This window comes from Cupressus sempervirens, chromosome 3 (assembly GCF_028749045.1).
Source record: "Cupressus sempervirens isolate cs-2001-9-10 chromosome 3, ASM2874904v1, whole genome shotgun sequence".
Classification (NCBI taxonomy): domain Eukaryota; kingdom Viridiplantae; phylum Streptophyta; class Pinopsida; order Cupressales; family Cupressaceae; genus Cupressus; species Cupressus sempervirens.
This window is the reverse complement of record NC_143120.1, coordinates 35,455,860-35,472,032: the sequence shown is the minus strand read 5'-3', so window position 1 is coordinate 35,472,032 and position 16,173 is coordinate 35,455,860. Positions and strand designations below refer to the sequence as shown.

Genomic DNA, 16,173 nt, shown 5'->3' with positions numbered 1-16,173 from the left:
TCCTTACTGCTACTGATTATTTTACTAAATGGCTAGAGGCAATTCTTGTTAAAGCAACAACTTCGCAGGTGGTGTGCAAATTTTTGACAGAAAATATTCTGACTCGTTTTGGTACTCCCAGTAAAATAGTGACAAATAATGCACAAAATTTTTCATCCAGGGAAATTCAATTGTATTGTTATGATCATGGTGTCCATTTGTCTCATTCTTCAAATTACTTCCCTCAAGGTAATGGACAGGCTGAGTCCACGAACAAAAACCTGGTTAACATTATGAAAAAATTGGTGGATGAAAACGGAAAAGATTGGCACAAGAAGTTATATGAAGCAGTTTGGGCTGATAGGACTTCTCCCAAAAGAGCCACAGGTATGACACCTTTTGAATTGGTGTACAGAGTTGAGGCACAATTGTCCTTGCCTTTAGAAATGGCCACATTGAATTTACAAAAAGCAATTGAAGACGAAATATTCCAATCTTCCATTGAGAAGAGAATACTATATCTCCAAAAAATAGAAGAGGAAAGAAGAGAGCTAATGGATCACATTACAAATCATCAGGTAAGAGTTAAAAGGATTTTTTATCAAAAAGTGAGACCACGTAAATTCATGAAAGGAGACCAGGTGCTGTTATGGGATAAAAGAAGGGAACCTAAAGGAGCTCATTCTAAGTTTGAAAGTCTGTGGAAAGGTCCATTTGTAATATATGAAGAACTAGGTTCAAATGCCTTCAAGTTGCAGTATCCTAATGGAGATGAACTCCCCCTGTCCTACAATGGGCAGGACCTCAAGTTGTACCATCTTTAGGTCCATTTTCGCGTCTCATTGTAAATACCGTCTTTTGCTGTTTTTCCTTTCTTGTTCTGTTTCTCGTTTTGTGTTGTCGTCTTTTGAATCGATCTGCAGAGCCTAAGACCCTGGGTTCATACATGATCTTGTCAGTCTCATTCCCCAACAGGAGCCAATTGTTAGTGCTTATAATTTCTCTTGCACTTTAATATGTTGTTAGTCCCAAGTTTTTCCTTTCTTGAAGTTAAACTTAAAGTTTTAGTTTACCTCAACTTCAAGTTCAAGTCTGCCTCAGTCTTCGTGTGTCAAGTCCGATCTCTTCCCTCGAGTTGGTCTTAGTTTAAGTCGAAGTCGAAGTCGAAGTTGAAACCCGGTCACCCAATTCTTCAACTTCAACTTCAGTGTCAATGTTGCACACTAATGAAAGTTGTATGCAGGTTTTAAATCTTCGAACCAAATCAAGGTGGGTCCCAGTGCAACATTTCCCAGACATGCGAAGTTATGAATGAAAGGATTTAAGGCAGTACATGTTTGGCTACGGCAAGATTTGGTTGAGGGATAAAATTTTCATGTCATGATCACCTAATGCAGCAGCATACGTGCAGATTTGATATAGTATTTAAAACAAAGCACACGCGGCATCTTTTCAAAATCATGCCGCATGAGTGGGTAATTAGTGCACTTACTTGCCAAATCTATTCCTGTGATCTTCCGCACAAATCTTTCTTTAAATGCATTCATTTTAGCCCTTTTCTGCTCATTCCATTTTCCTCAAAGATATTCCCAGTATTATCAAGTAAGAAGGGCGAGTAGCAGGCTTTGTCTCTGTTAAACTGTAAGTACATCTTCATACCCCTTTGCATTTCAAATTGTGTTTGCTTTGTTTTGAGGTATTTCAAGCCATATATTGTAAAGCCTGTCTTTATTAGCAGTCATGACGCTTCCACCCAAAATTGCCTAAGCTAGAGAAACCTTCTTTGGTCAGTTCCCTACCTGAAATTCGTGACACATTCATGGTAAATAAAAGTTTATCTGAGTTAATTGAACGAGCCAAGAATACCCAGTCAAGCCCCATTTATCAGAGGTTAGTTGATAGTGGATTATTAGAAGCCGCCGCTTTCCCCGTTGCTATCACATATCCAGAACTTGTCCTTGAATGTGCAAGCCATTATGACCCTGTTTCTGGATCTATCAAAAAAGCCTCAGAGGAAGTGATTGTTAGAATCAATAGAACCAGTGTCCATTCGGCCTTTAGAATTCCCCACAAGGAACCTTATGAGCCATGGACGTTTGAAGAAGCTAAGCGCCTGTATGCCGAAAACAAAAACAACTATGATAACAAGATAGCTCAGTCTTGGCTTTTGAAACCAGCAGAGGGAGGTTCTAGACTACCTAAGCCATTGACTATTGAACATTTTATAAAAGAAATTGCAGACATGGTTCTTCTGTTGAATAGGATCAAAGGGAATGAGCATGCATTCCACTGGGAATCCTGGATGTACTTTTTCATACAGAAGATCGTTGAAGGGGTTAAATTCATTGATTGGTCTGATCTCATAGCAGAAAACCTGCATAGGGGTTTAATGGCTATTAACAACTGTGGCCCATTTTTCTTGTCTTCGTATCTAATTTACATCCTAGCTGCATCGAAAGAATGGGACTATCTTCCACATGCACCTTGGGTTAATGACATACCCATTTACCAATATTACGGCGATCTTCAAGAAGCTACAGTATGCAAAGAGTTCAAGAGGATCAACGATGTCTTTCTAGGGAAATTGGTATTTGAACTCCGAGGCCGGGAGAATGATAGGATGACAGAAGAAGCTATGCAAGTTGTGCAAATCTATGGTTGTTATTACATTCAATTTCCCAGATTTACATATATCAAAGTGGGTGGTTTTTCTGATGAACCTTTAAAGCTGCCACGTTATTGTTCAGATTCTATAGTGTTATCTGAGATGTGTAGGCAATTTGTTTCAGTGATTGAGTCTTTTCAGATTTCAAAAAGATCATCTTCGGCATTCTTCCCAATTGAGATTGGACACTATAGATGCCCTAGTCTGAAAGAAGCCATATTGTCAGCAAATCGTTAACCCGCTTATGCTTCGAACCTTTCATTTCTCGGTTAGATTTTGACTACACCGGCTTTGTCAAAAACCATGTTAAGAATGCGGTATCCCTGGTTCACTCCCCATAGTTAAAGGATTTTTGGGCAAACTGCCTTAATGAACTCGAGGTAAGGAAAAGACTGTGGTCCCGCTTGACCATTAAACAGATCACTATGTTTAATGTGGAGTTGGATACTTATGGAATAAAAGATGATGATTCTGAAGAAGTGCTTGATCAAGTTTAAATCAACTAGATTGAATGCATGCCCATTCCCAAAATTGATTGGGAAAAGAAGGAAGAAAATGATGTCTATTCCCGTACCAAGGATGTAATAGCTAGAACTGCCAAGTGGATAAAGTTAAAGGCCATGGCTACTCCAGATCTTTCTGGGAAATTTTCAAAAAGCAAAGATAAAAGGACTGCTAGGAAGAAAACTAATCGAGGTGTTCCTAATTTGGTTGCAAGTCTAGCTGAAGTTGAAGTTGAAGCAATTCCTGAAACACTTCAACTTCAAGTTCAAGAAGAAATTCCAAAAGGAAGGAGAGTAACCCGCTCAAGCACGAAGAAGGCATCAGCCATCAAAAGCAAGAACACCATAACCGTGGACTTGGAGACAGCAAAAGACTTACCTATGGCAGATAATGTACCTGAATCCCAGAATTTGCAAATGGCTACCGAGAACCAGGAAAGTAATCTCTCCTTAGTTAAATGTTCCCCTGCTACTGTAAAAGATCAAGCTACGCCTAAATGGTTGGAGACATCCATGGAGAAGAAAAGGAGCATAGTCCCAATATCTATGCCTATTGACGATCTGGTCAGTAAGTGCCTTGGTAAGGCACCTAAAGTGAAAAAAGCAAGGACTGAATCAAGAATCAATTTTGACAAAAGTTCAGGTCAATGGGCAGCAGAGATAGCTACACCACCAGATCGAAGCTCTCGTGATTCCGTATTGCCTCAAGACTTCCAAATAACAAAGGTTGATTTGGGAAAAGGGAACCGCAAAGTAGATATGGAATTCTTTGAAGTTTCTAATAAAAAGATCGCGCACAAAGTATGTAAAGATGGGCAAGATAAGCAAGAAATGAAGGAAACGATAAAAAATATGGCGCAGTACATTAACGCTATCTTGCACCCTGAAGCAAAGCCAATCCGTGAGATGTCAGCCATTATTGATGTATCCTCTGCGACCAATCAGCAATCATTGGAGAATCTGCATAAGTGCAAAGCAGTAGCTAAAGTAGTAGGTGAATGGGTTCAGGATGTACTACATGATACTGTGAAGCACATAAGTCACTTGGACCATGCTTCAAAAGAGATATCAAACATTACCAAAAAGGTGGAATCAAGTAATGAAGGATATGAAAAAGAAAAGAACAACTGGGCAAAAGTGGTGATGTGGTTGGAAGACGTGCAAGAGCTTGGCCTACAGAAATTCCAAGCCGAATGTCTTGTAGCTGGTCTACATGAAAAGGCCCTGTACGTCATCAAAGATTGCATTGAATGGAAAAATGAGGCACTCACACAAAGAGTAACTGAAATTAAAGAAGCGTTGCAAGAGCTTAGGGTCATACACCAGATCATCCAAAATGATCTTAAGTGGCTTGCCAAACAATTCATGGGAAAAGAAGATGACTCCGTTGCCCAAGCAAATGAAATAATCAAAGAGGTTCAGAAGAAGTTTCAGGAATGGCAAGACAAAAAGGCACCAGCTAAGCAGGACTTTTCCAACATGGCGCATACAGAGGCTATGTTAATCATTAATCTGAAACATTTGAAAATGCACGAGGAAAAGGTTGCCGAACTGAAGAAGATGAAAGAAATCTGGAAGCAAAGGTTCGCCTACATCGGTTTGCCACATCAATCTGTTATCTCGGCCTTTTCAACTGCCTACGAAACATGGAAGACGACGAAAGGCGTGGCAACAGGGGACAGCGCTATCTGATCAAGACAGGCGGTTACACTTAATCGCTTAGTTACTTTTTCTTTTCAGTTTCTTGTTTCTTGCATTTCAGGTATCAGTTACTTTGGCAAAAAACAATTAACTCCTGGCGAGGTAATTTTGGCAATGGTCCAGCCCCATGCCTATATATATGTAATAATTAGTATGTTGAAAGGGTTAGAATTCTCCAGTAGATCGATAGACAAAACTATTTTTGTTTATGATTTCCAAGTTAGAAGTAACATTTCAGAATTTCTGCGGATACAATGAAACTCTACAGTTTGATTTATGGTTAAAAGCTTTGTAAGTGGATACTATTATCTGCCTATTTAAATCAGTGTTTCTGAAGATACTGTTCAAGCTTTTAGCTGTGTCTGTTACTTATTTTGAAATTGCCAATTCGTACTTGGATGCTGTGAGAAATTAGTTTTATCAATTTGCCTACTCAGTAGTTTTAATTTTCAAATATGTGGCTCATCTTGATAATTAAAATCGAGTGGTTCTTTTCAATTAAAGTTTATTTTGTATTGATGAGATAAAATAAGTTGATTCAACATTTTCAGCAGATTGTTTTCCTGAAAGGTCTTTCTGTTGAGTTTTTAAAACAAAAAATCTCATTGCAATAAAGGTAGCTGCGCCTGTTTTCAGTGAAGAAATATCAAGCAAAGAATTCCTCAATCTCTTCTATAGGAATTCATTTGTTAGTTTACATGACTTTTTCTCTGTTTTTACATATGAATATGTGGGAAAAACTGTTTACTAACACATTACAACAATACAGAGTGTTATGTATATTTAACCAGATAACCTACAGGTCTGAAAGTGCAGACCGTACTTCTTCTTCTTACCCTTATATATCATTAAGTTGGCATTAGATTATTTTCCTTAGGAGCCGGTGACTTCTCGAGAAGTAGATTGACAATCCTTAACTAATCTAACACATTGTGTTAGTTAGATGTTATTATGTTTATCTTTCTGATCACCGACTTATAGGAAAGATTGATTATGTTAACTTATGTCCCTTTGAGGGACATACCCTTTAGCAAGGATATATAGGAAGGTTATTGGTGCAGTTTGAGGACACATGGTTACAATTAAGTCTGCTCCTCTAAGCATCTATATCCTGCGATTAATTCAGAGATACTCCCATTCAATCAAAGGTCGAATATTCATTATTGTATCAGAATTAAAGATAGGTGTCAACTTCCTCAATATTTAGAAAATAGAAGACCATTCTCAGCAATCAAGGACTGAAATAAAAGTCTGAATAAAAGGTTACAGAATTTTAAGAGACTTTACACAGAGAGATAGAAGATGGATCCATGGATTTACAGTACGTTCCTACAGCAGACCAAATTGTAGATATTCTTACCAAATCCCTGCTTCCAAAGAAGCTTATTTAGGGGGCTCCTTGGTGTAGTAGACAAATTGACCAACAAAGGAGGACATTAGAATAATATCTCTGAAATATCTCGTTTATCATCATGATCAAATATCTCGTTTGAACTCAAATATATGTGGGCACCAGACAAATTGACAATCGTGATCAAAATATTATCAACAACTATCAAGCAAATATATGACTTGCAAACAATGAGAAGTACAGCTATATCCTCCAGGCTGCTTGATTGAATCGACCTCATAGCTAAAAGTATTTATCCATTTTCCTGTCTCTGACAGTAAATCGATTCCTGTGATTGTAAGGGTTGCTAATTCTCATTAACCCACAGCAAGACAATTGTAGCAAATATTTCAATGGCAAATGTGGGTTCTACTCCCATGTTGAAAGATGGAAAGCAATGAATAGAGTTTTTATTCCCTGATGCAAAACTAATCTATAGGAGATTAAGATGTGGTATAAACAGGAAAATGCACCAACATTATTCAGTTGATCTTAATGAATAATTTTACAATTGTAGCTCAAAACTAGATTTTTATTTTCCTCTGTTATTTCACAGACTCATTTACATAATGTTAGGAAGGTAGACATTTAGTGCAAATACTAGAACTTATATTCAAGAAATGTCAAGATGCAGAAAACATGTTGCAATTCTAAAAAACAGCAATAGTAAATACCACGTAAGAAAATTTAGTAACTCAAACACCAGGCATCAATGAATATAATATTCTCAGTAGTCAATTGTGTAGGACGTTATTTCCAACATCTCTAATAAAAATATCCCCATTAACATAAAAAAAACACAAAAGTTTAAGTAAATACTTGATCAGGTGATGAGTTTGTTGGCTGCATACTTGAATGCAGAGAAGACAGGTAGTGAATCAAGCCAGCAAGGACATCCACTAGTTTTCCTTTATCCTGAAAGAAATTTCCTGTTTTCCCTAATATATCTACATAGTACTGCAAAACCTGCATGTAACATGAAAAAGGTTGTTACCATACCTCACAATAAAGTTAGAAACTGTCAAAAAACCAAGATTAAAAAAACTAATGTAAAGTGGCAAATCAACAAGTAAATTCACAATCTATACAATTAAAAAAGATATAATAGATAAACCCTAGTATAAGAAAATGGCATGCTAACTGCTAAGACTAAGCATTCTACAACAGAAGGCATTAAGAATGTACAGAAAGATGTTGAAACATAAAGGTCACATTCATTGCAATGTCCCCTTCTCCGTGTTAGGCTTTATGGTGCCTTGTTGCTTATCTCTCCATCCGGATAGGCTATCGGCATTTAATTTGAAGATGCCAACCAGTCACAGGATTCTATTTGGTTTCGTTAGGGAGATATTTAAATGTGGAACTCCGATAGTTAAGTCACTTTATTTAATAAAGTTGATTTATGAGTTACTTCATGACAAAAGCAACTTAAGTGAGTAAAAGATGAAATTGGCTTTTATCCCACATTGCCTAATTGTTTGCATTTCCCCTCACATCAAAGTTATAAAAGCAAGGAGCTACATTGGGATTCACACCATGAAATATGATAGTAATCAAATATAAGAAGGTTCCTTAAATGTGACCGGTTGTTCTTGAAGACAAAACCCCTTGAGACGGTGGAGAAGTTGGACATAGCCCCAGCAACTCATCGAAGGCTTACTGATAACCAAACGTGGAGCATTGTAGAGTGTTTCTCATCACAGCTGGGGACGACATTCACAATAAGTCTTTTATCGAATAAGGAGAGATTTTTTATGGTTAACGTAAGATAGCATAGCTAACCGGTATGGTGTGAGCTGGTAAACATCACCAATATCCATATAGCAGAGAGACAAATAGCCTGATAGTCCCAGTTGTTCAGACAAACAGCCCAACTAGTTGCATGAATACGGGAGGCATCAGCAGCTTTCATTATCACGAAGGGAAGGAGAGGTAAGGGAAGCCAACCATCACAGGCCGCATGTAGTATTCTTGAGTGCAGGTCCACGTGATCAGCAGCAACACATGCAGGGAACATTGGGAGTTTATTATGGGCCGCCACAAATCAGTACTAGGTGTGTTGGCAGACGGACTTATTCCAAGCGTGGTTGGGTGAAGAGGCAGACTCTACACGACAACATCAAATGCGTGTAGCAAACAGACTTATCTCAGGCTTGATCGGATGAAGGGGCAAACTATACATGGCAACATCAAGTGCCATTGTTAGTTGCTTTATGTTTATTTATGTTAAACGTCCAATCTCCAAATTCAGGCCAGTATAGATATTTTTGAATATTATGCTAAACATCCAGTATGGAGTGTAGCTCGAATAAAAGAATTTTCGGTTGAATGTGTTTGAAAACTGACTACAATCTGTGAGTCTTTTTGTTCATTCATGCTATTACATTGTTGTTATACCATATTGAGGCAAGGTTAGAAATGCTAATGTAAAATCATTCAACTCCCTCTCTAACCATAAATTCAGGCGGATTAGAGTTTTTGTTGTTGATATACGAGTTTGGTTTCTTACAGTGATATCAGAGCCACAAGACCTGCCGACTTCTGTGTGATGAAGTTGTGAATTAAAGGCTAGTTTAAACAGGGACAATGTCAAATAGGCATTAATAGGAAACCTTATAAATTTAGTCACATCCGACCTAAACAGGCAGAATCTTTAGATCGGATTGACATTAACGACAATTATACAGTTGATGAGGAGTCAACATTTGGACAAGCTTACAGGTTGAACAGGGTGAACAAGTTGAACAGGTTAAACAAGTTGAACAAGTACAAGACACTCAAATGGCTCATAATGAGAATGAACAAGGACGGGAAGTGACAAAAACCTTGCGGGCTATTAGAGATGGACAAAATAATATCGCTAATGCACTTTAGTAGCTTAATCGTGCTATTTTGCAACTAGCTCCAACTCACATGAGAGCCACAGTGGAGGTTGTAGTGTGGCAGGATCGCCTTGAGCTGCTAGGGCCCCCACACGGAACACAGACAGGCCACTGATGCCCATTTTTGCTAAGAATAATGCCAAGGAAGAAGTAGCACAACCCGCAGCACTAGGCTTACTTCTGGATAATGTTATGGCCATGTACGACAAATGGGATTTGTACCTTGACCAAATTAAACAAAATCTAACTTTTGTTCAATACATGATTCAGAAAAGGGAAACAAAGAGACCACAATAGGACAGGAGGCCTAGGGCACAGAATAGGGACTTGAAGCACACTATGAACAAGTTATCCCTTTCCACTTTTGATGGCAACAGTAAGACTTCCGCTAGAGCTTGGATTCACAGGCTAGACACCTACCTGACACTTAAGCCCATGTCGGAGACAAAAGCCATTAGATTCGCCACAATGCATTTACAGAGAGCAACATATGATTGGTGGCATCATGGGTTGGTCACCCAGGATCATGGTCTCATTACATCTTATGAGATTTTTAGCTCTAAATTGATCACCGATTTTGACAGGAAGAACATTGAGGTCTACTACAGAGATTTGGCGTAGTTGCGACATGGTGGATTTCTAGATGACTTCATTGATGAGTTTCAACAGATCTCGGTGATGGTTTCAAATATGACAGAGCAGCGTAAGGTAATATTGTTCATTGAGGGCTTACGGGACAGATTTAGAGGTTTGGTCAAGGTTTTCAAACCAAACACTTTGGATGATACCATGGTCGCACATGATCTAGACTCATCTTCTTCGATACTCTAGCCTCCTAAGAAACCTTATAAGGGGTCTACTTCATTCCAGAAGAACAAGAACTAGCATAAGACTACCTCTCCTAGATTGAACTTTGAGACTCGAAATGAGCTCAGGAGGAAGAAGCTATGCTTCACCAATAGGGAGCCTTGAACATCGGATCACAAATGCCTTGGCAAAGGTAAAATACATTATGTTGAGGTTCTGTCGAAAGAGGAGGATGAGCAGCAGGAGGGCAGCGATGTTGATGATAGCGATGAGAAAGAAAGTGAGGAGCTGCGTCCTAAAGAGAGGAACAAGAAATCCGCTCTGGAACAGTCTTCTACCATAGCTTCCCTTTCTAGCAATCCCACGTGTCACCCCATTCGCTTGAAGGGTGTAGTTAGAAGGCAGCATATTGTGTGTCTTTTAGATATAGGTGCATCACATAACTTCATAAACTCGCACTAGGTCTCAAAGAAGAAGTTACAGGTTGATGATATACAGATTGAGGTGCATAGGGAAAGTGTCAGGGCTATCGATTCCTTTGATGACTTTCTTCTAAGGGCAGATTTTTATGTTGTTGATTTGGATGGATTAGGCGCCATGTTGGGTAGGCAAAGGTTGCAGACTATCAGTAGGTACAAAGTTGATCATGATAAGATGCAACTAGAATCCTTCTAGGATCGCCGACGGGTGATTCTCAAGGCCATGCCAAAGAGTGAACCTGAGTTGATTTCAGCTCACAGGATGGAGGCTATTATGAGGCATGATGACATGGAGTGGGCAGCACACTATTTCATTTCCTCTAAGGCTACATTAGATTCAAGACAGCAGCTTCATGTTGACATTCAGTCGGTGCTTGATAAGCACAAGAGGGTTTTTGAGGATATACCTCGGGCATTCCTCCAGATAGAGAGTATGAGCATATCATTGAGTTCAAGGAGGGCGCCAAACCCATCATTACCGTGCTCTCAACAAAAGAACCATTAAGAACAGGTATCCTATTCCTCGCATTGATGAGTTACTAGATGAGTTACATGGGACAATCTATTTCTTGGAGATAGATCTTAGATCTAGATACCATCAGATAAGGGTTCATGAGGAGGTTGTGCATAAGACCGCTTTCTAATGTCACTATGGACACTATGAGTTCTTGGTTATGTCATTCGGGCTCACCAAAGCGTCGGCCACGTTTCAGTCATATATGAACCATATTTTTAGAAAACAGTTGCGCAAGAACATGTTGGTATTTTTTGATGATATCCTAGTTTTCAATAGAAATTGGGAGGAGCATTTGCAACACCTAGATGAGGTACTTAGCATTATTGAAGAGCACTCATTGTTTGCGAAGGAGTCGAAGTGTGAGTTCGGATTGACTAAGATTCTTTACCTTGGATGCGTGATTGATGTAAATGGGGTAAAGGTGCACCAGGAAAAGATACAGACGATCCTAGGTTGGCCACCTCCGAGGAATGTATCAAATTTCAAGGGCTTCCTCGGTCTTTGCTCTTATTACAAGAGGTTCGCTAGAGGCTTCTCTCAGATAGTAGCTCCCCTCACCGATCTAACGCGGAAAGGGGCATTCAAGTGGACAAGTGATGCAAAGGTGACCTTTGATAAGCTCAAGAAGGTGATGAGCACATGTCTGGCTTTGACACTTCTCGATTTCTCTCGCCCTTTTGTCCTAGAGTGTGATGCTTCAGGGAGTGGAATTGGCGCAATTCTAATGTAGGATAGGCATCTTCATAATGCACCATCAGCTACACACCTAGGGATCTTCAAAACCTATAGGAAGGTCAAGGAAAGGTTTACATGAAAGGGCCTCAAGGATGATGTCTTTTAGCATATCAAAGAATGCCGAATTTGTCGGCGAAACAAGTTAGAGCACAAGTTTTTAGCCAAATTATTACAACCTCTTCCTATTCAGCACAGAAATGGGAGAGTATCTTCATGGACTTCATTACATGATTACTAAGAGTGCAGGGCCAAGATTCCATTTTTGTGGTTGTCGACACTGTTTCGAGCTCTCTATGGCAGCAAACCCTTGTCGTTTGTAGATCTAGCTTTACAGGACAGCAGAGCAACACTAGCTGGAGATTGGATACAAGATCAGCAGAACATTCTCCGATCTCTTGGAAGAACATTCTACAGGCTCAGAATCAGCAGAAAATGTATAATATCGCCGTAGGAAAGAGCAGAGTTTTGAGTTAGAAGACATCGTTTAGCTTCATCTCCAACCTTACAAGCAAAGCTCCTTAAAGCAGAGTCGGTCCGAAAAGCTTCAGCCTAGATTTTATAGTCCCTAATGCATTACTCGGAGGGTTGGAGAAGTTGCTTATGAGCTGGACTTGCTAGATGAGAGCCGAATTCATAACGTTTTCCACATTTCTTGCCTCAAGAAAGCGATTGGTTAGCATGTAGTGCTCTCCAGTGGATTGTTCCCACTTGATGTGGAAGGGAAGCTAGTTTTGGTTCCAGCAGAGGTGATTAAGGTCAGAGAAAGGAAGTTGCGTCATAGGTCCATCAAGGAGTATCTAATTCACTGGAAGGATTTGCCATATGAAGATGCCACTTGGGAGGGCGAATCCATCCTATAGCATTCGGCGCTAAGATTGCTTGAGGGAAAGCAATCCCGAGAAGGGAGCACTATAATGTCCCCTTCTCCACGCTAGGCCTTATGGCACCTTGTCGGTCTATCTCTCCATCCGGATAGGCTAATGAAATTTAATTTGAGGATGCCAACTAGTCACAGGATTCTATTTGGTTTCGTTGGGGAGATATTTAAATGTTGAACTCCTATAGTTAAGTCACTTTATTTAATAAAGCTGATTTATGAGTTACTTTATGACAAAAGTAACTTAAGTGACTAAAACACGAAATTGGCTTTTATCCCACATTGCCTAATTGTTTGCATTTCCCCTCACATCGAGGTTATAAAAACAAGGAGCTACGTTGGGATTCACACTATGAAATATGATATTAATCAAATATAAGAAGGTTGCTTAAATGTGACTGGTTTTTCTTGAGGACAAAACCCCTTGAGACAATGGAGAAGTTGGACATAGCTCCAGCAACTCATCGAAGGCTTACTCATAACCAAACGTGGAGCATTGCAGAGTGTTTTCCATCGCAGCTGGGGACGGCATTCATAGTAAGTCTTTTTTCAAACAAGTAGAGATTTTCTATGGTTAACATAAGGTAGCATAGCTAACCGGCAGGGTCTGAGCTGGTAACCATCACCAATATCAGTATAGCAGAGAGACTATCCTGATAGTTCCAAGCGTTCAGACAAACAGTCTAACTCATTGCATGAATACAGGAGGCATTAGCATCTTTCATTATCACAAAGGGAAGGAGAGGTAAAGGAAGTTGAACATCACAGGTCGCGGGTAGTTTTCTTGATTGCAAGTCCGCGTGATCACTAGCAACACACACAGGGAACATTGGGAGTTTATTATGGGCCGCCACAAGTCAGTACCAGGTGTGTTGATAGACAAACTTATTCTAGGCGTGGTCGGGTGAAGAGGCAGACTGCACACAACAACATTAGATGCGTGTGGCAAACGGACTTATCTCAGGCTTGATCAAATGAAGGGGCAGATTATTTGAGAGCTAGACTAATTATTATAGTGGTATTAGAGCTTGCTTGCAAAGTGTTTGACGAAATGTCAAACAACTGAATTATAAAAGAACTTGGTGTTTGACGAAGTTATAACTGGTTATAACTCCACACAAAAGGGATTTGTTGAACCTTTTAAATGTTTCCTATGCAATAAAGGGGAAGAAACTTTGGATCACCTTTTCCTTAAATGTGAACTTGCACAGGACTGCTGGAAGTTTCTCATGGGGAGATTGCGCTTTCAGTGCCCACTCCCTAGGACATTATAGGACTAGGGAATGCCCAAATATAAATTGGTTTTCAGTGGGGTTTGGCACACCTGCCTATCTACAATTATATGGGAAATTTGGGAGGGGAATAGGTGAATATTCCAAGGCAAATATGAATCAATTCCTAGAAGTTAATTAAGATAGGAGAAAGCAATATTCGAACTAGTAAATAATTCAGCATCTAAAGAAAATTTATCGAAGACTTCTTTTTCTATGGTGAATAAGAATCTACAAACTAGTTGGCCACTCATCAATTTTAGGCCCCCTTTAAAAGCTAGTAGGACATAATCCTCCAATGGAGATTGCTTTTGTTGGATAATTGCTTTGAGAGCACGGATGGGTGAAGGTAAATTTTGATGGGACCTTGAAAAGCAATCCAAGCCCGAGTGGAGTAGGTTATAATATAAGAGATAGTGTTGGCAATACCTTGGCAAGTGGGACCAAGAGATTATTAGAAGGTCCAAATAATAAGATTGAAGTTCAAGCGGCACTCTTAGCAGTTTAAAAGGCTAGAAAACTAGAAGTAAGAAAGCTACACCTAGAGGGTGATTCGTTAATTACAATATCGGCAATAACGATTGGAGCGTCTGAAAGTCTGGTATTTCAATAAGTATGTGACGATCATTAGAGCCTTGCTTAGTGAACTTGAGAATTAGTGGATCACACATGTGAAGAGGGAAGGGAACTAAGAAGTAGATGTAATGTTCAAATTGGGTATAAATTGGCTAATATGGGGAAGGAAGAGGCTATGGAAGACTTCTAAGATTTGAAAGGGGAATGGTTGGATTGGGATGATGGAGTCATTCCCAATAATGTCTCTTAGAAGTATTTATTAAAAAAGAGCATAAGTAAAAGGGCACTAACGAATACTAGCACAATTCAAATTCAAATTCAAATTTAAATTTAAATTTAATTTAAAAGGCTTATGCCCGACTTTAACTGCTAAGCTCCCACTTGGCTTTTCCAACTCTTAGTAGGCAATGATGAAGGTAATTATGAGTTGGCAATAAAGATGGAAGTGTCTTGATGATCACTCATGTGAGAGTATAAAGAACATGACAAGGTGTATATGGGTTGGAGAAGAATCTAGAAGTCATTGGAGAAAGCAAGTTGCATTAAATGCAGAAATTAAAAGTGCATAAAATATTTTCTCACCCATCAATAGAAAATTAAGTGTTATGGGAAGGTGTGGTTACACTAATGGAGGCGAATTTTTCTTTAAAAACCCTAAGAAACCTTTCTATGAAAAGATATTCCACAAAAGATTGAAGGAGCTTTTTAGAATTAAGGATCCAAGGTTTTTGCAAATTCTAGATGCATTTGTTGGGTGAAGAGTTTATGGAGACTGACAATGGGTACAAAGTCAATATGGACATAATTTCTACAGTAATGACGTGAGCTCTCCAATAGGGTCTCAAGGAAGAACCATTTTGGATAATATGTGCCCATTGTCAAACCAAAGCAAATGGGAGCAATGGTAAAATGTTTTCTTATGTTGAAACGGGGCTTGGTTTTTAGGTGGCAAAGGAAGTGTAGCGTGGGGGACTCCTTTCAGCCTTTCCTGCTATGGAGTATGACAACCTAGAAAGAAATTTGCATAGATGAGAATCAAGATGGTTGATTTCTACTTAAAGAATTTGTGGAGGGAGTTGATAGGGCATGAAATAGGGCAATAAGGAAGAAGAAGGCACGGAAGTTTGCGGGAGATCCCCCATTACCCAGGGAAAGAAGCAAGCAGATGTCTTCTAGAGACATGGTCATCCTAGAGGGATCCTCAGTAGTTGTGGAAGTGAGGAAGGCCAAGAAGATGCTACGTCAAGAGGACAAGGAAAGAGGTTGTGTATAAGAGCCACAGGGGTCTAGTTTGAATTGGTGTGACCCAGTATATAGCTTGTGTTTAATTTAGAAGAATGTATTTCAAATTTAGAACTCAAGGTAGTTTTTCGTTGTGGCTATCCAATTTTGGATCCTTTGACAATTTGTAAATTTGTAAATGATGTTAATAGCATAAGATTATTATCGGATAGATGTAATAGTTTCTTAGTATCACTATACACATGATGAATGAAGCATGGTGAATGTAAAAGATGTTTTGGATGTTAATAAAATATGATTTATTACCAATTCATGGGGGTGGAATGCAATGAAACATTCAGGGTATGTTATGAGTCTAGAGGGTGGCTTTCCATAGTCTCACACCATGATGGAGGATTGAGCTTATTACAAAGTAATTGGTAAAACACTTGCTCGTTATTAACAGCGACCGAGAGATCATTATATACAAAAGAATGGAACGACATTTCTTTAGGAAACAATCGTAAAGAATAGAAACATTCTATTCTAGCTGAAAGAAAGCTAAAAAAG

General features: G+C 39.1%; 1 protein-coding gene across 3 annotated transcripts in view; it reads right to left on the bottom strand.

Moving 5' to 3' along the window:
- The window catches only part of LOC149564648 (ARM repeat superfamily protein), a 311,869-nt gene that overhangs the window by 253,468 nt on the left and 42,228 nt on the right, over positions 1–16,173 (bottom strand). For all 3 annotated transcript variants that reach the window (XM_089818208.1, XM_089818211.1, XM_089818209.1), the window contains one exon: positions 7,058–7,204. In XM_089818208.1, the coding sequence (XP_089674334.1) occupies positions 7,058–7,204 (147 nt within the window). The remainder of the gene's footprint in view (positions 1–7,057; positions 7,205–16,173) is intronic.